Source organism: Hyalella azteca, unplaced genomic scaffold, assembly GCF_000764305.2.
Source record: "Hyalella azteca isolate HAZT.00-mixed unplaced genomic scaffold, Hazt_2.0.2 contig6470, whole genome shotgun sequence".
NCBI lineage: Eukaryota > Metazoa > Arthropoda > Malacostraca > Amphipoda > Hyalellidae > Hyalella > Hyalella azteca.
The window spans coordinates 62,266-84,752 of record NW_025936631.1 but is presented as its reverse complement, the minus strand read 5'-3'; the positions used below and the strand labels follow the sequence as shown (position 1 = coordinate 84,752).

At 36.3% G+C, this 22,487-nt stretch overlaps 1 protein-coding gene across 1 annotated transcript in view; it reads right to left on the bottom strand.

Annotated features, from left to right (window-relative positions):
• Nucleotides 1–22,487, bottom strand: part of LOC125178013 — a 41,072-nt gene that overhangs the window by 11,246 nt on the left and 7,339 nt on the right. The window contains exons 2-3 of the mRNA XM_047880856.1: nucleotides 718–923; nucleotides 5–146 (exon numbers count right to left, since the gene is read on the bottom strand). Coding sequence (XP_047736812.1) covers nucleotides 5–146; nucleotides 718–923 — 348 coding nt within the window. The remainder of the gene's footprint in view (nucleotides 1–4; nucleotides 147–717; nucleotides 924–22,487) is intronic.

Genomic DNA, 22,487 nt, shown 5'->3' with positions numbered 1-22,487 from the left:
TCACTGAGGACCGTCATGAAGGCCTGAGCAGACTTGGTCCTGAAGGAGGGATGCTCGGCCAGCACCTCGCACTTGTACGTCCCTGTCGCTGCCGCCGTCAGGCGTCCCAAGGATAGCGTCACGTGGCGGGCGTCGCGGGACACCTCCTGGGGCAAACGCATGCAAAAGAATGGATGTGTTTAAATCGAACTATTTAATTAGATGGAAATATTTAAATTGAACTATTTGATTTGATGGAAATATTTAAATCGCACTATTTAATTTTATGGAAATATTTAAATCGAACTATTTAATTTGACGGAGATATTTAAATTCAATATTTAATATTAAAATAATGTTTAAATTCTGAATGAAGAATTGGATTTCGTCTCAAAATTTTACTTAATATGCGATAGAGACGTGATGAGCACCTAGCATCGCATCCATTTAGATATTAATAAGCAAATCGGCATAATGGAGGAAATAATCGTTAGATCATGATACAGATTTAATACGTTTTCCCGAAATGATTTTTCATGTACACATTACACCATGTCTATTCCGCCCAATAATAAGTTTCAACTTCAGCTCACATGCAAAAGAATGATGTCCGTTGGGCCAATATTGACCAGTAACACCTTTTCCGGAAGTGATTTATCATGAACAGTGTATGCATTACACCATGTCTATTCCGCCCAAATAAGTTTCATAAGTTTCCGCCCATAAGTTTCAACTCACATGCAAAAGGAAGATGTCCGTTGGGCCAATATTGACCGGTCCATTTCTCTCTGTCGGCACGTATCTGTAGAACTCTGTATCGTTGTGGTACCACTTCAGGGAGTAGAGTTTGGTGTCACTCATGTCGTAGTCGCAGCGCAGCGTCGCGGTGCCCGACACGAAGGCGTATTGTGGCACCTCCAGCGCCTGTAGGAGGCCACTAGCTCCTGTGAACATCAACATAAGTTTTCGAATTTTTCTGATGAACGAGAGCGGCTGGACGTTCAAAATAAATTATGAATAACGAGACATAGGCTTCCTTGTTGAACACGAAAGCAATGACACGAAATAAATTCTGAAATATACCAATAGATGCGGTATAAAAAAGCCTGTTTTATGATCGTAATTAGAGTAACAGACTGCAAATGAGCGCACAACTTCGCGAAAAAGACAAAAAATTTATGGGATAATAAAAGCAATTTTATCACAAATACTCAGCCGAATGATCTCTGTCAATTATCGTGTTAGTTTAAATACTTAAATTAACCGCAAAAACTTCCAATAATACGTGTTTTGTATCCATTTATAAATAGCCATTCACGTTATAGAAACATCATATCGTTCTTGAGTTCTGCCAAGTTTTTTTTATTTGCGGCAGCAGTTTCCAACTCTTCTAAATATTATTTACTGCAGTAGTTGAGATCCCGATATTTTTCACTGATAATTCCACGTCAATAGCGTTATCGATTATTAATTCAGTATGATTTTCTTAGTGGCGCTGGGACATCAAAAGTTGAGACTCAAGCAAATATTTACTATTTACAAATTTTCTCTGAGATTTTAATAATTTTCAACACCCGAAGCAAAGCGATCCGATTTAAGCACGACTTGTCCACGGGCAGCGTGCCGCCGCCATGGCTTCACATGCTCGTGTTTGCCTCCGTGTAACATCACTATCAACTCCAAGTTGCACAATTTCATGAACATTATAATTTTTGCAAAACGATTATCGGTTTGGATAAGAATGATTTTACTATTTATTCTTTCAGTATGCTTTATCATCGGTTCAATAAAGCACGAGAAACTAAAAAAAATCTACAATAATTCCTAATTTTAAGCAAACGAAAAATTTAATCCAATATTGATTCATATATAAAAATTTTACCTTTAAGTTTTAATCCTATTGATTACATATCCCAAGCTGCATGAGATATTGGTAGATAGTGTAGATATTAATAATTATATAACAGTCGAACTTGCCGTTTCTAGCTAGATAGATTCACCGGCCTACGCAAACGATGCGACATGCAGCTATTGCTTGCAGATCAAACACGGCGTAACACATGGATCTGAAGATTGAATACGACGTTCACTGAGTGCGCCCAAGTTTGACCAGAATATACAATAGTAATATTGTTGTCGCTGCAGAAACATACAATCAACATAATAGATAAGTAGTTGCATCATTAGTGCATGCGAATACAAATAGAACTTTTCGCATTTGAAGTAAAGCAATGAATCAACCTCATGACTCAAATTTTTTTCCATTTTCGGTTTTATAGGCAAGATAAAAGAGTAAATTCCACAATTATTTCTGACGTTTTTCAGAAAATATAATATTTTTGTACCTTTCACTACACTGTTACATTTTATACCTCTTCCTTCCTCATATGTTATCCCAGATACGCGCAATTCATCGGTTCGTGTCCACATATGAATTCGTGTCTCAATTCGTACACATACTCACTAGTTCACACGGGGATGCAGTGGGGAAATATTGAGCCTCAAGCGCAAATTTATGCACTTGTGGAATATGGTTTTAAGAACTGTGATTCATTACATCCGATTTGGCAGACTCGCATGATAAAAAAAATTAACGAAGTTTTTAATGAAAATACAGACGCTTTCTGCAGTACTTCAATAGTTTTTTAGCAATAAACCTTGTTTAGCCAAATAATTGTCGATTTTGTCGTCGGTGCTTGCTATCAATTTTGGTAAATTGGATGATGTGTTACCAGAATTTTTGTATTATTGCAAAACTTACATTATTTTATTGTTAATTAATAAATTTTAACTAATCTAACGTTCCTCCGGGTTTTGTGAAATGATGATGTTATGTTGTTGTGGGAGAGCTTCCAACATATTTAGGCTATCCGTCAATTTTTGACGCGATAGTGATAATAAAAACTTCCTTGAATCTATGGGTACAAAGGTTTACTCATAGACTCCAAAAACCAATGCGCATCATGTCAAGGTACGAGTAAAGCCCTCAAAAATGAGACCTTGTTAAAATCTGCTTTAAACACTACCCCTAATCCTCTTGTCAAACACCATTGAATCCACAATGCGAAAACGTACGAACAACTACTAGTAGCGAGACAGTAGAAGAACTGGTCTCCAGGCGTATTTATCGACCAACGAGAACTACTCGACTACACGAATTATCGGTTTTCCACTCTTATAAAGCTTGTGCTCTTCAAATAGTCCAGTGCATTGGGAAATTCAAGGTGTCTCATTCGAAGTTCTCGTAACCATAAGAGGGAGTCTGATGCTCACGTCCACCCGCCACTCAAAGAGATAAGGAAGGTCACTGCTGCGGCAATCTAACTACTGTACCATAGGATCGATAAAATTACTAATTAAGTTTCCAAAGTTCACGCGACACGAGATTGCAGTCACCCTCAACGCTGATCATTAAAAAGACCCTGGGCGATTGCGACGCATCCTACTCGTCACCAGCGTGAACCTGGACAAACAAAAGACGGACGAATAACGCAGCTACAATGTAGCTATGGGAATAAGAGTCATAGTCTCCCGCAATATGATATTTTTTATCATACTCCATTTATCTATGATGAAATCATTGGGACACCGATGTTGAATCAAGTGTTTTGGAAACGAAGCAGTGAATATAATAACGTATAATATATTCCAGCGCAATAAATTCTTTCATATCTTGTTTGTTCTTCAACGTTATTTGTCGTCTTCAATCTTTCACTCATTCGTTAAATTGGATGGTTTGTATGGATATAATTTTGTGCTCGTAATTCTTTTATAATTTTTGCTCATAACTTTATGTGTTTTATTGTAATTTTATGCTCGTTGACTACGATTTAGAATCTTTTCATCTGAACGTGTTGTTGCAGGAAAGCGTGCAACAATTAATAATTTTAGACGTTGAGCGGACAAGACAGGCTCAGCGTCATCGGTCTAGGAGGCGTAACACTTTTTGGGAAAATGAAACGAAGATGAATGGAAAACCAGAAGTGATCATTCAGTAAATAAACAAGTAGAGATAATAACCTAAATTGATCGAAGACACGTGGCCAGTAACGCAAACAAAAAATATATATGAATTACAAATTAACTTATGGCAGTAACACAAATTTACCGGGAGGTCAAGTCAGGGCCCAAGTTCAAATTCCGAACAACTGTTGGCGTGTCCGGTGCCAAACTTTTTCAACAGTACAAGTATCTTCACAAATTCTCATTAGTAACGCAGGTGATTAGAAGAAACAAACACCCTCCAACCTGGGGAGCAAGAAAAGCGTCTTAATTTAACGACTTACTACCTATCATGAACGATGCATCAAATACAGTATATAGCTAGATAAAATGTATTAATGTTTTACGAACGGAATCAAATTTCATATTTCACAATAGTGCATAATCCGTATAACTCAGAATCGATACGAATCTAAACTAGAATACTCGTATTTATAAAACTGAACTGACGTCACCAAAAACAACTTTCTGCTCTTTCCATATGGGACAACATATCATTCTTTGACCACAACCACACTAAGGTTAGGTCGACTGATTAGGAGTAATAAATGGTATCGGCGACCCGCACATAAGTTTGCGCCTGCGTCCCGGACAGGTAATATACTCAGTTAAAGAAAAATTTATAGAAGCGGTCATCAGGCTCCTTTGATGTTTCCATCAAGATGCGCTCTCGAACCCAAAGAACCCTTGTATATTTGTTTTAAAGTTAGAATAAGCTCACGAGGCACCGGGCCATGGTTAGATAAACTTCAGCACATTTCTAACTTAAAACTCATCCGATCAGGAGAACTTAGCAGATTCGCTAACTGTTTCAACGTTTCATTGTTTTTTTTTTACCTATAGCGCTATGTCATTTGGGTCGGGCAGGCTTACTAAATTCTAAATCTCTTCAACAACTTGTTCAGAAACTTGTTTAAGTTTGTCTCACATTGCTTGTAATCCTTCGTAGAACAGCGAGCGCAGTTAGGCACACAATTGAACAAGTTTTTTTAATTTAGAAGTGAAATAAATCGAGGTAAGACAAAATCCCTGCACACATTTTATTCAATGTCTACTATGCTGTACATGAACATGTGTAGACTGTAGAGTTCAAAGTAATACAATCTAATGTATGAGAAATAATTGTGGGTAGAATTCCGTTCTCAAAAAATGAATGTAATCAAGCAGTTGCCAAACCGAAAGATACCTACAAATTCGTAGAGGGAACTCAGAGATGAACTATTCCTTGACGTGCCACTGAGTTCTTCACAGAAAATTCTGCACGAATTCTGAGGAAATAAAAAATATAGGGAAATTTTTTATTGGGGAGGTAAAAAATTCAATCACATATTGAACGAATCATTAATTCCATTAGGTTTTCTTTAGGAGTATAATACCCGAAGAACTCGCCAGGTTCTGATATATAGCAAGATCCCGTACTCTGTAACAGATTGTTTAAATTCTAGGACAAAATTTCGCATTTGCAATGATTGGTCTGCCCGTATAATGTTCTTAATTTTTAAATCCTGGCAGGATGCATGAGAACCATCCAGTGCTTTTATTGGATGCATTGGATATATTATTATCCAATGCTTTTTATTGGAGTCTCCCATCAAGTCCACAAGCCTCCTTTATCCTACCTATTTTAATTGAGTCATTTATTATGCTGTGCTCAAGTGAATTGTGAAAGCGGGAAAAACTGGGAGCATTTTTATATATTTTGGTTGCAATTTATTTCAGAAATACGAAATGATCCAGTAAGAAATTTTTTAGGACCTAATTGAAACTTATAATACAACATCTGTATTAATATTTATTTCAACCGCGATTGTGATGGCATATTTATACATATAATAATACATTCTTCAACCGACAACTTTTTAACCGGATCAAATAAATATTAAATTAATAAAGTTTTCTTATGTTCGCTAGTCAGAAAAAGTAATATTCAAGAAAATGTATGAACGATATCTCTTCAAGCAATATACACTATAAACATAAATCCATTTGATGACTCAACACGAGACTAAAATTTCATTCGTTATTGGTCAAATATTCTGGAAAATCGAGGTTGGAAAAGAATTAATCTGGAAACATGGGTCATTGGTTTCAAATTCTTTATTTCAGTGAAATGATCTAAGTTACAAGCAGATGTTCAACCATATTGGCATCGTTCTAAACCCAAATCACTCAGAAGATCTCCCGAAGTGAAGGCCTTCTCCTCATATATCGGCGTCGTTAGGTATTCAAGATATCCCGCGTAGTCAGCAGAATGTCCTTGATGTTACCGAGAACTGATCTCGGCACTGTTCAAAGAATACCGTACGTTTTTCACAAAATTCTCGCTGCAGCAATCGACTGTTTTTTAGCGCATTTTCTCATTTATGGAAAAAAATGCACTACTGTGCTAGCCATGTCCGTCCGTCCGTCTGTCTGTTTGTCTGTCCGTCCGTCTGTCCGTGACCTCAAGTTTTCGTCGACGAGAAAATGCGCTCTCTGTCACTCACAACAGTGAGTACTGAGTTATATTTTTTCACAATGTTCTCGCTGCATCATTGCATGTTAATGTTCAACGACTGCGTTTTTTTTAAATTCTCGCTGCTTCATTACATGTTACTATTCAACGACTGCGTTTTCAACTAAATTCTCGCTGCATCACTTTGAAACTAAATTGAATATCATATTCTAACTGCAATCATTTTGAGTATGAACGCAATACACAGAATATGTATATTTGGGCTTGAATTAATATAGCTTGTGAGCCATAACTTTTAGCTGAAAAGTTAACGTCAGTTAATTATTATCGTCCTATATCTACTCTTATTTATTTACTGCATACTTTTAATTATTACCAGCTTTATTGGTTGTTACATAGACAAAACTAGGGCAAGGAAGTTTCTTTCAATTCAATGGGTCATTCACTTTCATACAATGAATGAAGGCTGAAACCTCGCATCTATATAATGATGAAATTTCAGAGTATGTACTTTTTTGCATTTTCGGTTTACTGCATCACAGCGATTCGGAAAAATTTCATACATTGTGATAAGGTTGTACAATCGATATTTTAGGGCAATTCTTAATAACATAAACTCCCATTTCGTTTCGAAAATTCGTTAATGGTACCCCAATAATTTGTACATGTGAGTTTTCCATGTCAAATTTTTCACTTTAAAGCAATGGTGAATTCAGCAGTACGCTCAAGCAGGTTAAAAATCATTTGAGCTTGATTTGGTATCATAAATTTCCTGAAATTCGGTAAAATGGGGTGACTTGGTCCGTTTTAACATCAAGAAAAGGAAACCCTATACTCGAAATGTTATTGCCTCAAATAAATTGTGTTGATGGCTCATAAAGTATCATGAGGTAACCTACAAATGCAATAAGGAGATATATTTCATTTATTTACTATGCGATAATTTGTATCACAAAAAGGTGAGCGCTCAAAATGGTCCAAGTCAACCCCGTCAATGGTTATTATAGCGCAGAAAAATTTAAATCTACTCTATATTATTAGATTGATATTGCCAACACATAAATGAAACTTTCACGTTCACTAGGCGAAATTCGATTATAGCAGCATATTACGTACTGACTCAGATAGATGAATATTGGATATTGGTCCAACTCAATGAGGGAACATGCCAATAATGTGACCGCGATAGATTTAATGGCTGCAGGTCTCTTCAGTGCCAGAACACCCTCTGGGATCCTGCGTCGTCTAGGGCTTGGACTGCGATTTTAATTCCAAGCCTTAATGTTCTTCTAATTTCAAGCCTTAATGTTCTTCTAATTTCAAGCCTTAATGATCTTCTAATTTCAAGCCTTAATGATCTTCTAATTTCAAGACTTAATTAATTTACCCTCCTACTTACTATTGTATTTACCCTCCTCCTTACTATTTTATTTACCGTCCCGCTTATTATTGTATTCACTTTCCTACCTACTATTGTCCTACTTTTCTTCTAATTTCAAGCCTTAATGTTCTTCTAATTTCAAGCCTTAATGTTTTTCTAATTTCAAGCCTTAATTTTCTCCTAATTTCGAGGCTTAATGTTCATTTAATTTCAAGCCTTAATGTTCTTTTAATTTCCAACCTTAATTTGGTTTCTGAGGATTTCGTTATAACGAGGGTAGAAATTTGCTGTGAGAAGGTCTTGAACTTACAATTGATTTGCATGTAACGAGAAAAACTACCAAGCATATTCTGTAAAAAATCTTTTGCTTGGCGAAACTTGAGCGCCCTGATAAAACGTTATCTTACCACTGTTTTAATTCTGTAGCCTAACAAATCGATGTTTATTATGTTAATTGAGGCCTTAGATGAAGTTTAATGTGTGATGTAAATTCAAGAATGCCAGAATGGTACTCGAACGATGGCTCAAATAATAACAAATTCTTGTTAAATTTTTTCTTGATGACGATAAGGACGCTGTGGTATTGTCAGCATTTTTTATTAATAAAATATGGCAAATGGCATTTTGAACCATTGTGAATTGGTAAGATGGAAGCCTAATATGTTACAGTCTATTTCGATAAATAATCTGGTATGTGTATCATTGTGTGTATCATTACTTTCACAATAACACACTTTGATTTGTTCGAAGAAACTCGTTATCTTGCATGTGGTAGGGCAACGTAAGCTAAGAGAAACTCGAAACTCTGTGGCAGATAATCGAGTTCGCAATGGAGGGCAACAGATCTCAATTTAGGCGATCCTCTCATTTGTTTTGCGACGCCACTGAAATCGTCTTGCTTCGCGTTAAATTCCGGACTTGATGGAAGAAAAGACCATCACAGTGACGCTTACGAGACTGGGCCAAATTAGATACGGAAAATGGGCAAAACATATCATCCCGAGCTTTTAATTAATGACTGCTCTGGGCTTGAGAGGTCGAAGCAGAGATACTTCAGCTGCAAGTTACATGCTTACGAACAAACAATTATTGAATTGATGAATAAAACTGACGAAATTGTGACCTAAAAAATTGATTTTTATTGAATTGGATAGGAGCTAAGATTTTGGTTGGCAAGAAAGTAAAAAAGAGAGCATGTCCCTCAAAAAGTTGTCAACTTAAAGCTGCAAATATACAAAGAAACGCACCGAAAAGTTTAATGTTGACCATTTTTTTGATGATGCAACATTGAATCTCATCTTTTAATGAAATTCTCATCCGAGATCATTAAGATCATGGAAAAAATGCAATTAGGCCTAGTAATAATGTCCGTCATCGGCGGAGTGGACTATTATCTCTTAAAACTCCCAACAGGAGACTGATTAACACAAAATGGTTTTCAGCAAAAACCAACCTTTTTTAACGTTAAAGTCATAAATCAGTTACGGAGTCGCATGCATTTTCCATCTGGGCAATCAGAAAATATCCTAATACCAGGAATTACACATCCCTCGCAGCCTGGGTTCCCGCAGCTCTAGCGCATCGAAGCTAATCAGGACCGAGCGAACGCCCGTGTCGAGACGCCCACTTCCTCGGAGGCTGGAAGCCTGCCTGACGCTAGATTATTTCAAGTCGCTTTGCCTTTATCACGATCTTTATTTTCGCCCTTCGAGAGTCCCGCTCTCATATGATTGACTATCTAAGTGCCTCAAGCGATTTATTCACCAACGTAATACTAATAATTTTGACACCTAGGCGGTAGACAAAATGAATTCAGGGTGATTTGAAAGTATTTCCGAACAAGTCACGATATTGGAAAAATTTCACAGATGAATGTTCTTTTGCATGTTTCTCAGTGGAACTGTAAAATAGAATCTCATGTTCGTTACATCATCAGATGTTATCTTCCTTCATTCAGCTCTTCTAGATGAGCAACCTTGGACAGGAGGCTTCTGAAATAATGATATAATTCATGTTATTTATTCATCCAATCTAAGCTAATGGCGTACAGCTATAAGTATAACTCTTAGAAAATACTTTGTAGCTCAAAAATAATCAATTGAGAAATATTTAATTGTGGCATCTATGAGCTAAGTAATTGTTGGGAGACGCTGTGCAATAGATTGCGTCCCCTAACAGAATAAAGTCGGGGTTCAAGTATTCATGTGTGATATTGATACCAATCTGTCTATTTAGATGAAAAGTTTGTGAGATACTTTTTGAACTTTTTGTCTTCGTAGTTAAACAAAAAACTGGCTCTGATTGGGATTCAAATGCAATTTTCATTTGATTTCTTGTTTGATTTTTTTTTCAGGATTTTTAGAGGGTGTATCTCCCAAATATTTATATGCAAACTGTGAATGCAGATGCCAGATGCGAGCGAGGAAGACAGAAGCGCTGCAACAAAAAAGCCAAAAAAATATCGCGTATTCCAGTGGAATTTAGTCAGGCAGCGCATTCATCCTCGACCTTACGTCAGCCATGTTTGTTTGCGTCGAAAAAATCTTTTTTTTAAAGCCTCCCTAATCTTTCCGGATCCCCAAGGTCTATACAAGGCAACTGAAAGAATGCTAGTAAATCTGAATAACAAACTCAGTTGTATGACACTGAATTTGCTATCCACACTGCATCTCTTCTCATAAATGTTTTAGGATTGAATTGCAACAAAAAATTCAAGATCATTCACAATGAACTCGTTTTTTCTTGATCTATTTCACTTTTTATCTCAGCAAGGCTAACATTTGATCAGTGTGACGACCCAAACTACGATATTAAAGCGCGTGACCGGTCGCATTAGCTCGAAAGTTTGGATTGGCATCCTGGCCACACCAACCAATAATCGGATCCGATGAAAAATAAGAGCTTGATCCTAAAACAGAGAAAGTGAATAAGAACCTGAATGAAACAAAACCTACACTTTGTTCACATATATAGTAGTATTAAACAATATATGACTCTATAAAGCGCCATCAAGCAGCTCATACCGGCGGCTACCTATTTGGTTGAGATATGGCGCAGCACTGACGAAAGCATTAGCGCACTACTAATAAATTATACCCACGTTAGAGCCAGTTAAGCTAAACCTTTAGTGCCTACGTACAAGTGGCAAATTTAAAACCTTCTCCATTACGAATATCAGATACAAGTTACTCAACATATTTTCTGCGAATAGCAGTATTTTTTCTATCCGTGCGATCTGGGGCAGCATGGCACAAAAATTTGTGCTCCGTTTGCTAATAACCGATTTTTCAAAGGACGCGAGCGTTAAGCGACGATCTCTTTGTGCTCGGCTTGCAGTGCCTCTAGCAACAGCGTCACAAAGCTGAATGCCTGAATTTATATACAGTGTTGACCAAATGTTAACGAGAGAAATTTTGATTGCAAATTATATGAGCATCAGTTTTTTACCGGTAAAAAAGGAAAATTTTTGCCGGTAAACAACTCCCGTTCATTACCGATGATTGAAAGTTAACACACCGAAATATTTTTTCACAAAAAATTACTGTAACGAAAAAAAACAAACAAAGTATTCTGTTAACAATTTCCATGCAAAGAAAGTGCTGAACCTTCATGAGATACTGCTTCAAACGGCCTAGAATATAAACTTAATAAATATTATTTCGTTCAATCTATTTTATCAGCCATTCAATTCGGAAGCGTTTTACATAATAAATTTTATGTTGGTTAATTATGCAATATTTTTCATATGATGCAAGTTGATTTTCAGTTGATATAATTTATTGAATTGCATCATTAGTTTATTGATGCAATTCCACGGTTCTCTCGACAAAACTTATGTATGCGCAAGTGGCATTTGGCCATTATATATAAAGTCACGATTCATGGCATTCCGGAGATTATGAATACTTTTAGGCAGTCGTCTAATCACATCACCATGGCTCTCCTTACACGACTTGCAAATGAGAGACGGAAAAATTTTCAATTGTCCGCACTCGAAGCGCTCGATTGCATACGACTTGATATTCACGGATTATTTCCAAGAATAGAGAACTGATTTAAACTGGTCTTGGCCGCCAGGTAATTTAATTTCGTCAATATCGCCATTGATGCTTTGATGGATGATCGTTGGTGCCAGGAGGCGACACCGTTAGGAACGAAGATGAGAACTGGCAAACACAATTTTAAAATCTGAACTGTTGCAGGAATCTTCATAAAATACGTGGATTGCGTTGGTAATTGATGACAATTCGTTTCAGTTGCAGCTTGTTCTTGCATTTTTTGATTGCGTTGGTAATTGATGACAATTCGTTTCAGTTGCGGCTTGTTCTTGCATTTTTTTTTTTCTAGTCAAGCCACGTTAATTGTGTACAGTCCAAGTAATATACCAGAAATATGTCTAATTCTACTAAATTAGAAGTCACGCGGTGCCTGCACCAAATTCAAAGCATGACCATCAAAAGCGTCGGAATAAAATATTCATTTACGATGTTTATGATTTTGAAAAGATAGCTAGCCTTCATTTCTCGATTTAATTTTTTCGCGGCGATTTTGAACAAAGACTTATTTTATTCCTTGTAAATATTCAATGAAACTTAGGCAGCTCCCAACATAAAGTTGATGAAAAGTTGGCTTGAAAATTCCAGCACCACTCTCAGTTGGCAGGCAGAAACGCTAAATGAAAAGATATTGTTCGTATAATATTTTTTTCCGAAATTTTACGAGAATGAAATTATATGGTATTCTACAATTTGAGCGATTTTGCAATGCCTCTAAGCAAAGTAATAATAGATATGCATTAAAGTCTTGGAGTCAATTCTGTTCAATTTGCTACAAATCGAGAGGGATTGGTGCCGTGCATGTAAAACCACCACACATGAACCGCATAATCAAGATTGTATATAAAACTTTCTTCCAAAAGCGTACGTCGCCGAATAAAATTTACACACATACACACGGTGCAACTTTGATTGTATGAAGTTTGTCACTGAATCAAGTTGAACAATGTTTTGTAAATCTAATTTTCATTTCGCTGCCCTGCTAGTAGAAAGTAATTCTTCCAGTAGCACACCTTTAGTAGAAAGGAGTCTTCCATTCTAGCCAAGAGGATGACCAGAAACAGCTTAGACAAGCCTAAAATCAAAGCAAACCCGATATACCGTAGGCTTAGCGTGTGCAACCCATTTTCCCTGAAAATTCAAACTTGATGGATAATTAATTGCAAAGCTTCCATGAAACCATGTCCTATGTTTTTTTTTGCCGGATGAAGCGAACGTCAACTAGAAAATTATAAGCTGCGGCTAAGTCTGCTATGATATTGCATGGTGGGCCCATGTAAACAACCTCAGTGACTTCAAGCATCCTTATTAATGCATCTTCTATTCAAGTATCTAGAACTGGAGGCATTGAAATGACTTGAGTTCTAGTGTTCTTTCTGTAAAGAAATAACTTTCGAAGGTTTTTTTTTTCGCGGAATGGGCACAATCAATTAATGCACAAGATAAAATTAAGAGAGCACAGCAATAAAAATTTTCATGTAAGCTTTTTACGTTTAGAATTACCATTTTTGTTTTTCTATACTTCACTATGCTGAGGTGTAAATCAGTTTTGATGATATTGATCATCCCTGAGTCCATTGTAAACATTCCATATTATCTCTATTACTAATTATCTTTAATTCATGATAATAAAATTAAAGTAAAAGAGTTCTATATTTTTATTTATAATGCCCAACAAGATGCTCAGGGAAATCGATGTATAGTGCGTTATAATATATATACCATGTTACAAAGGCTGTCTAATATCAAAGGCTACGATATCTGTATTATATCCTGGGTATTATGGAGAGAAACGGCTTTGAATTTAATGATGGGCTTCAAATGCCATGCTAGCTTGTCTCTCAGGAATGGCTACAATGGAGAGCGATCTACTGATGATTTAGAGGTCCAAAAATTATGGCTAACGACTCGAGCTTCACAAATCACAGGACCTCATAGGCCTCATTTGTATATCTATTTACTTGCCGTGGCACACCGAATATTGCAATATGCACTTGTAGTTATTGGAAAATAAAAATAAAACGGAATTTATGGTAATATTTAATATTATTATGTTAAAGTCAGGTAATATAAGGAATAGCGGATAAAACGCGTTCATTAAAAAATCTGCGTTCATTTAAAAAATTTCCGAGTTAAATTTGGTACAAATTTATATGAGTCATTAGTATTACAATAAAATTATTTCTAGTTATTAACTTCACAATTAAAATTATTTTCTACGTTACTGACAGCCTTTTTGCGTCATTCACTAGTGCAAACAACGGACCAAGAATCGAAACGAATACGAACGAGAGTTATTAGGACTGGTGCACACAACAGACTGATAGGACTGGTGCACACAACAGACTGCTGGGACTGGTGCACACAACAGACTGCTGGGACTGGTGCACACAACAGACTGCTAGGACTGGTGCACACAACAGACTGCTAGGACTGATACACACAACAGACTGCTAGGACTGGTGCACACAACAGACTGCTAGGACTGGTGCACACAACAGACTGCTAGGACTGGTGCACACAACAGACTGCTAGGACTGGTGCTGCTAGGACTGGTGCACACAACAGACTGCTAGGACTGGTGCACACAACAGACTGCTAGGACTGTTGCACAAAGCAGAATCTAGCTGGCACTGCTAAAAACACCAGACCGAGGGAGTTGTTGCCAGTAACAGACACTATTAGAACAGTCAGTATACGGTACCATGAAGGCAGTCTGAACAGCGGCTCTCAGCTGGCGCCCGACTAATGCACAGCAGTGAAGCTATAATTACAGCCTTTGCCGACTGGACCTCTCGGACACCCTTCGGTTGGGGTTTGCACGACACTGTATTCTCCTGATCGACATTCGCTATCATCTTGTCGGAAGCTGAATCTTCGTTAGAAGTTTGTTGGTTTATATTTAAGGTTTAAGGCTCAACATACTGACCTCATAGATAAGGCTAAAGGAATTAACAAAACATTTAATCTTAATATATTTTTTTTTCCACTTGAACGGCTTCATCTGGTTGCGCAGTGCCGGAGTTTTTAAGACGTTTCCATGACAAACCTGATAGGAGATAAAATGGTTCTATTCCGAAGTACAGTCTTGAGCCGCTCACGTGCCCACAGTTTATTGGCTGTTGACGGCGAAAGTTTTATCGGGTGTCTGTTGAGTTATAAACATTGCTGGGAATTATGTCTAGCTTTAGACACTATGATTCAGCCAAACTCTATGCAACTCCTGAAAAAATTAAAAGCGTAGGATATCGTATTGCCGAAAGCGTCCAAAAGTAGAAAAAATATAACTCAGTACTCACTGCAGTAAGTGACAGAGAGCGCATTTTCTCGTCGACGAAAACTTGAGGTCACGGACAGACGGACGGACAAATGGACAGACAGACAGACAGACAGACGGACGGATGGACATAGCGAGCACAATAGTGCATTTTTTCCATAAACGAGAAAATGCGCTAAAAATAGGATCCTGACAACATTGGGCGTTTTTTAATCATAATTATAACTTGTACTCTGGTGGAACGATTTTCAGATACGGATTTCGTTATCCAGACGTTAACAAAAATTTTTAGAAAATGGAAAGCCCATGAATGTTTGAACAAATAAGCTTGACATTTATTGTTTCTAAATATTCATCTATCGAATTTAATTTAATAAATCAAGACTTTAATAATTCGAGTATACATTTTTTCTGGTCTGCATCTTTTTTACCATCCCGAAGTAACAGTGCAAAATTTAAAAGTTATATCAACATAAATTTTGTTAATTTGAAAGAAGTCGCTGAGAAATTAAAAAACCTCGAAACTGCAACCAAAAGTTCGTAATTTTTTTTCAATCCTATTATCCATTAAAAACGAACGTTTCACTTCCGTGTTTCACGAAAACTAACAACTCATAAAATCAGACTTGAATCAGGACGAGCTTGTGCCACAGTATGAGTCCCAGCAACCCTTTAAATTCGGTCTCCCAAATGAGCTTAAAAATGTCGTATGTCAAGTACGTCATTCTACGCGTTGCGACAGCTTTGCTCTGACTTATTGCTTGTCACGTTTAAGAAATTAGAACTGCTTGTTTAAGCTTTCAAATAAAAAATATATTGCATAGTTTTCAATTAAACAATTCTCGGCTGTCAATATGAATGAATATGGAACTACTAAAATTTGGCATAAAGATTTCTTTTGCTGATCTAATGCTTTTTAAAGGCATAAACTTGTGAATGCAGCTATGTTTTTTATATTACAATTAACTTCCAACGAGCATTCATGGAATTTCAAGCGTTTTCAATTCCTAAACACAGTTATTCCAGGCGGAATGTTGGATTTTTTATTTTATAGGCTGACATGAAATATGTTTGGCCACGAGGATACGCATGGTTGCTTTATCTTTAGGCAAATTCATCCAACCAGCTTCACTCACTGAAAGAAGCGGTCTGCCTCTGACACCACCGCTGCATACGCTAGCCAAACTATCAAAAATTGAGCCAACAGGAAGGCTCATCCCCTGACAAAATGCTTTGGTAATTGCACTGATTTTTCCATCACGCGCGCAATCTCTGGTGCTTATGGCTTCTAATGCAACACGATAAAAAGCCAGACATAAGCCCTTTAATTTTAGTCAGGAGAAATGACGGTAGGAAAATACATAAACGAAGAGTGGTGGGGATAAGAATCATAAATACTTCTATGAGTAAAGAGTTATCAGACAGTTTAAAAATAATTAATAACAGTATAAATGAGGAAAGACGCTTCGATACTGACTGATTCATTTAAATTTGAAATTTGTCGTTTAGGGAACAATCACACTTAACATAAAGCGTGAAAATAGTATCACGAATAACAAATCTCAGTCCATGAGAAGCACGTTTGGCATTCAAGCTGCCGTACTAAACGTTTAGAAACAAAACTAATTTGGCACGCATTGGTTACATTCTTCGATCACAAACTTAAAAAGAATTACATAAATGTTTACATCTTTACTTGCAGCGCTTGACTTCCTTCTCTCTTTTCATCCGATAATCATCAGATTTATAGCTGAAAGAAACTATATGGACATTTGACAAAAATTTCATTTTAGTTGTTATATTGCAGTGACCGTCGATATTTGGGGCCGAAAAAATTTTCCGAATTGAAAATATAATGAAGTCTTTCAACTCTTATTCATTTCTGAAATTAGTTTTTCTTTTTGGAGGGTATTTTAAATTAGAAATGCAATCGTCAAAGAGAAAAATTTCTAGCTGCTTTCAGAACTCTTCTGAGTGATAAGAGTGAGAACAAAAGAGTGATAAAGAAAATAAGTCTGTAATGTGAGTAATTTACTGTGGTGAACAAAGTGTCGATGTAGTGAACAAAGTGTACTGTGGTGAACAAAAGGCTCACTGAAAACATTAATTGATTATCATATTTACAGTCAAGTAAGTGAGTTTCATCGTCAAATTAAAAAACGCGACTGCGCTAGGGTTAATCACAACTGTAAATATTTTTAGCGAACATTTTGTTAGCTTAGTTTTTAATAGTCTATTTTTTATGCGCTCCTATGATTTACTTGTTTATCCGACCTTTAGAGTGTAAAGGCTAGTCAACGACGTATCAAATAGTTTCATGCTAACTCAGTTGTTCGTAGCCCACGTCAAAACTGCCCACAATATTTCGGTGCGTTGATTTATGCCTTCTTATAACTTGTTTATACTTTGAAGATTATTTGTTATATTTGAATATTATAAGCATACATTGAAGTTTATAGGGTTAATGTATTTATGTTTGTTCCTACAGATACAATTTTTCATTCAATAAAAAGGAAATTTTTTGTTGAAACCGTGGTTATCCTAAAACCTGAACGCGGACTTACGGCAACCCAAACTCAAAAACTGAAAGCGTTTTTACAACAACATTAATAGTTCAGAATAATCGGAAGTCAGATCTCATCCTTATTCTCTTCCATGGGTTTACTCAATCCTGCTCATTATACTTCTTTTCGTAATGCACACTGAACGCGTCTGGAATTCCTCTTCGACTAGAATTAATAATTTCTGCACCTGATAAATAGATGTTATAAATAATACTCACCGATCGAAGTCATCAATCCAATCATGAGTTATAGCACCTATGATTGTGTGGAAAAAATCCATTACAATGGATGAAGACATCAGCTCAAAAATGGACTAACAAGTTCGTGAGTTTGACTTATTTTCTTCGAATTTTATTGCCTTGTAGAGTCTTGTTTATGACAGACAAGCTTGTTATCTGACTGATCGAGCTCAGTTTCGAAAAATGTTGAATGGCATTTCACTGCAGTCGAAAGGCAATGCGTCAGTAACAACTGAATGTTTCATCCACATATGCGAAAATATGCTCCGCTTTATACGTTCTCCAAGAAACAGTTGTAAGAAGATTCACTTGTCTACAGACGAGCATTGAGACTTGAATGATATATCATGTAGATTTCGCATCTCAGCTTAACTACGGTCTCAGCTCTCACTTGACATAAAATTTAATTTCAAAAGGCTTCTTAAAAATCAGATTGTTGGTAAATTTTTCTGGTATCTATCAATTTCAAATGCGAATACTACTTCAATATAGTTTCGAACCATTAAATTTGGGTATTAGTAACTTAATGTAAGGAAAATATCTATCCCGAAGTATTACAAACTCGAACACTGATTTCATGTTATACATGTTTACCTACTTTCAGAATTCATTTCTCATTTTTTATGCACCTGCATCTACACACAGATTACAATTCTACAATATAGAATCAAATTCATTGTCATGGGACAGTGACGAATTACAGTGGTTCAGTGTTTCCAAACATACATGGAAATTGTCGAAGAGAAAGTCGATCTTGCTTATTCGTGGTAATATTGAAATTTTAAAGTAGCAAAATTGTTCTAACATGTATATTAGTCTCAGTCGACAAAATGTCATAAATCAGACACAAACATTACTGAATTATTAGAAGTCAACGTCCAACTTATAAACCCTTCTAGCATTCAGGATATACAAGTGTAAATCACCACACCGATGATCTCAAAAGCTCTTGTTTTAGTACATTATACATAGTATCCCAATCTATAGGTACGCCCACTTTGCGGCTACCTGATGCCAGTGTTATAAGGCGAAAAGATTTATAATCCCCACTCTCGCAATGCAAACAACAACGAAATTGACTGTCATACTCATCTTCTCTGAACGAGAAACCTTTCGGGTAAGAAATGCACTGGCATCACACATAATATTGTATGAATGCAAAAGACAGGAGTACAGAATAGATCTGCGTACTATTCTTCTCTACATGAAAACCGATTAAGCTATTCGAATGTTTAGTAGGTTACTTTAGTCTTGCTTAACTATCGTCGACGAACAACATTGCTAAGAAAAAGTTTCTCAGAGAGCAAAAGTTCCCTCCCGAAAGCAAACATTTCTTTCAAATTAATTTCAAATCTTTTGATTTGTGCCAAGCAGACTACTCTGAAGTGGAGAATAAATGTTTCAAGCAAAGGTGCAATTACGGTGATAATGATATTAGACTTGAATACTTGTTTCAATGTTAACTGCGTTCAAACTTTATTTATAAATTACAACTTTTCACGACTCAACTTTTATTCATAGCGATAGATGATCCATCAGTATTTTTTAAGTCAAAATTTCACGTCAGAGCACTTCCAGCAGTAAGTTTTCTTCTAAATGATTTCCTCGCCTTTTGGTTCAAGTATCAAAATTTTTTCTATTAAAGATTATTATTATCAGGCATATTAATATTGTTATTTTAAGGCATATTAGAAATTTCACGCATGGCGTCCTAATAATGTTGATCTGAAAAATGTCTGATTGAAAATTCTACTCATGTATATATTTTTTTAGCCAATCGCCGAAATACTGAAAGCAAAGCTACGCCAGTACGGAAGTTTTACATTATTTCCATGATGTGCATTAATATCTTCAGACATTATTTTTAATTTCGTCTTGATCTCAGTTTCAGCGCACCACTCTAATTCACACAAAATTTCTTGTTGCTCTGACCCTTAAACAACTGTTTGGTTAATAATCTGACTCATTTATTTCAATCAATCATCAAATAGCTGTAAGCCAAACGCGGAAAAGGAACTCTCTATTCGTTGTTATGACGCACATTAATATTTTATTCAGTTTTAATCTCGTCTTGAGATCGTTTTCAGCTCTTTTTACGAGATCGCCTAGGAATTTATTGTTGTTCCGATACGATGAAGCCCGCAATGAAGTCCGTGAATCACTGGTTGCATGGTATTTATGAACGCAATGCAAGGACCTTCTTTATAGTAATGAGCTCAGGAGAAAGTTCACGACAACACTTCATGTTATTTACTGCAGTCACTTGGCTTGTTGTGAGGTTTTCCTTGCAACCCGGCGAGGAGACAAACTCTCAACACACAACCGTCATCGGTCATGGTCGTCCAGCGTCCAGTTTCGCCAGGTGACCTGGGCCTATACTTTAAAAAAAAAGTTGAGAAATCGTAAGTTCATCAGCCAATCATTGACGGCCTTTCAAGCAAAATCCACTAATCATAGACAAGAAAATAGAACGTAAGTACTTACGTTCACTTAGCGAGTTTTGAAAGTATGGCCTTTGCACTGCGCACCCGTCGGCCCGTTTATGTCAGCCGCGTGTTAGAGCGTGCACTTACAGCAATGCTGATATTACGGAAAATACATTAGAAATTAGTGGAATATTTTGGTAGGTTAGAGAAACTTATGCATTAAAATTATATTTTTTTGCGTGATGAGTGAGGTGTTAAAGGATTTGTTTATTGTTAAAAAAAAAGAGCAGCATTTAAATTAAATCTACGGAGCATGCTCCGAACATTTAATTACCTTTTGTTGCACCAAAACCCATGGTTTTAAAACCATGGAATAAGGGTTTTTCGGGCTTTTAAAACCAAGACCCATGGAATTAAAACTATGGAATAAGGGATTTTCGGCTATTAAAACCAAAACAACCCCAAGATAACGTATTAGGCGCTCGTTTTCAGGCTACCAAGGCATAACAGACAACCACTTGAAATTTTCGCTCATACAATACGCGTTAAGTTTGTCAAAGCTCGTTATGGTTAGAAAAATGCAACTGTTGGTCCTAATCGAACTTAAAAGTTCTGTCAAAGGCATGACGTTGCTCTAAAATATTTAGTTGGCTATCTGAGACGCATCCAGAAAGCTACAGACGAGGTCAAATTCTTGGGGCACAGGCATAAGTAAGCTGGAAATTCTTTATTTAACCATTTGCCTTGCTATTTTTCTGGAATATTCCTATAGCTTTTCTGCTTTTTAGAAAATTTTAGTTTCTGCGATCTCGATTTCATATGGCTAAATTATAATATTTCGCGGACGAAATTATAGTATCAATTTTTTATTTATCAGTCAGTATAATATTTATCAGTCATTTATTTCGAGCTCATATATCTTCAAAAGGAGTTCGGAATTGCGTGGTAGAAAGATTACTCTTTCTACCACGCAATAATTTTTTCACCAATCAGTTCTGAGACCCAAGTTTTCACGATGGAGATTGCAAGTCTCTTCGCATAATAACTGGACTCATTCTGCAAAATGAGATATTGTTACTCATGTTTTGATTCGGGAAGCCAAAAAGTCTTCGCTGCTCACTGATGTTGACATGGAACATGTGCGCATTCGGCCGTTCTTATTAACTTTAATATTCATAGATAAAAATAAATTCCATGCACAACAAAGTCTTCCCGCCCTTGGAAAGAACCCCGCGATTCTTATGCTTCCTGACTAACAGAGGCATTAGAGATAAATAATGACGTCATGAATACCAAGGGGAGATAGTGTAGTTCGATGGAAAGAAAAAGAAATTTTATTCTCTTTCTTACGTGCGCTCGTAGTACTCTCCGATGACCACAATGACATGACATATTTTATTATTAGATATTATATTTAATACGAGTGTAATGATACAATTCAATTTAAAGATAGCTTGTTTGTGTACTGTGGTATAAACGATTTGTTGATAAAGATTTCGAGAAATTACCCTAGATTACTAAGATAAACAAATATAATTGTTCAAATATTATTCCGGTATGAGATGTCCCAAAAAATTTAAAGTTAAAGAAAAAGGAGCGATTACTCGAAACCTGTAAACCCTATATCACTAAGTCGATTGTAGAAATATAGTAGCTTGTAATTAGTATTTCAATTAACGACAATCTGGCTTCATCTGACTATTCATCCAGATTGTGAGCATGTACAGCCCCTGAGGGTCCTTCTAATCAACCAATTCAGATTCATTATGGACGATTCGGAACCTCTAAAGTCAACTTACGTCATACTAACTAACTAAACTAAACAACTATAGTCATATTTTCGAGTGAAATATGACAACTAAAGTCATATTTCACTCGAAAGAAGGGTGTATGTTAACCAACTCTTTAACTTCAAACCCTGAAGTTGTGAAAATTTTGTACCAATATGAGACAAAATCCTAGTGAGCCCGAGTTTTCAATCACCAATGTGCATCCGTTAATTAAGGCTTGGAAGAACCCTAATCAGCAATAGGAAATTTGCCAAGAATAACAGAGAACAATTTGTTCAGAATTGACAGAAGGGGTAATTAGAATTATTCATATAACTCC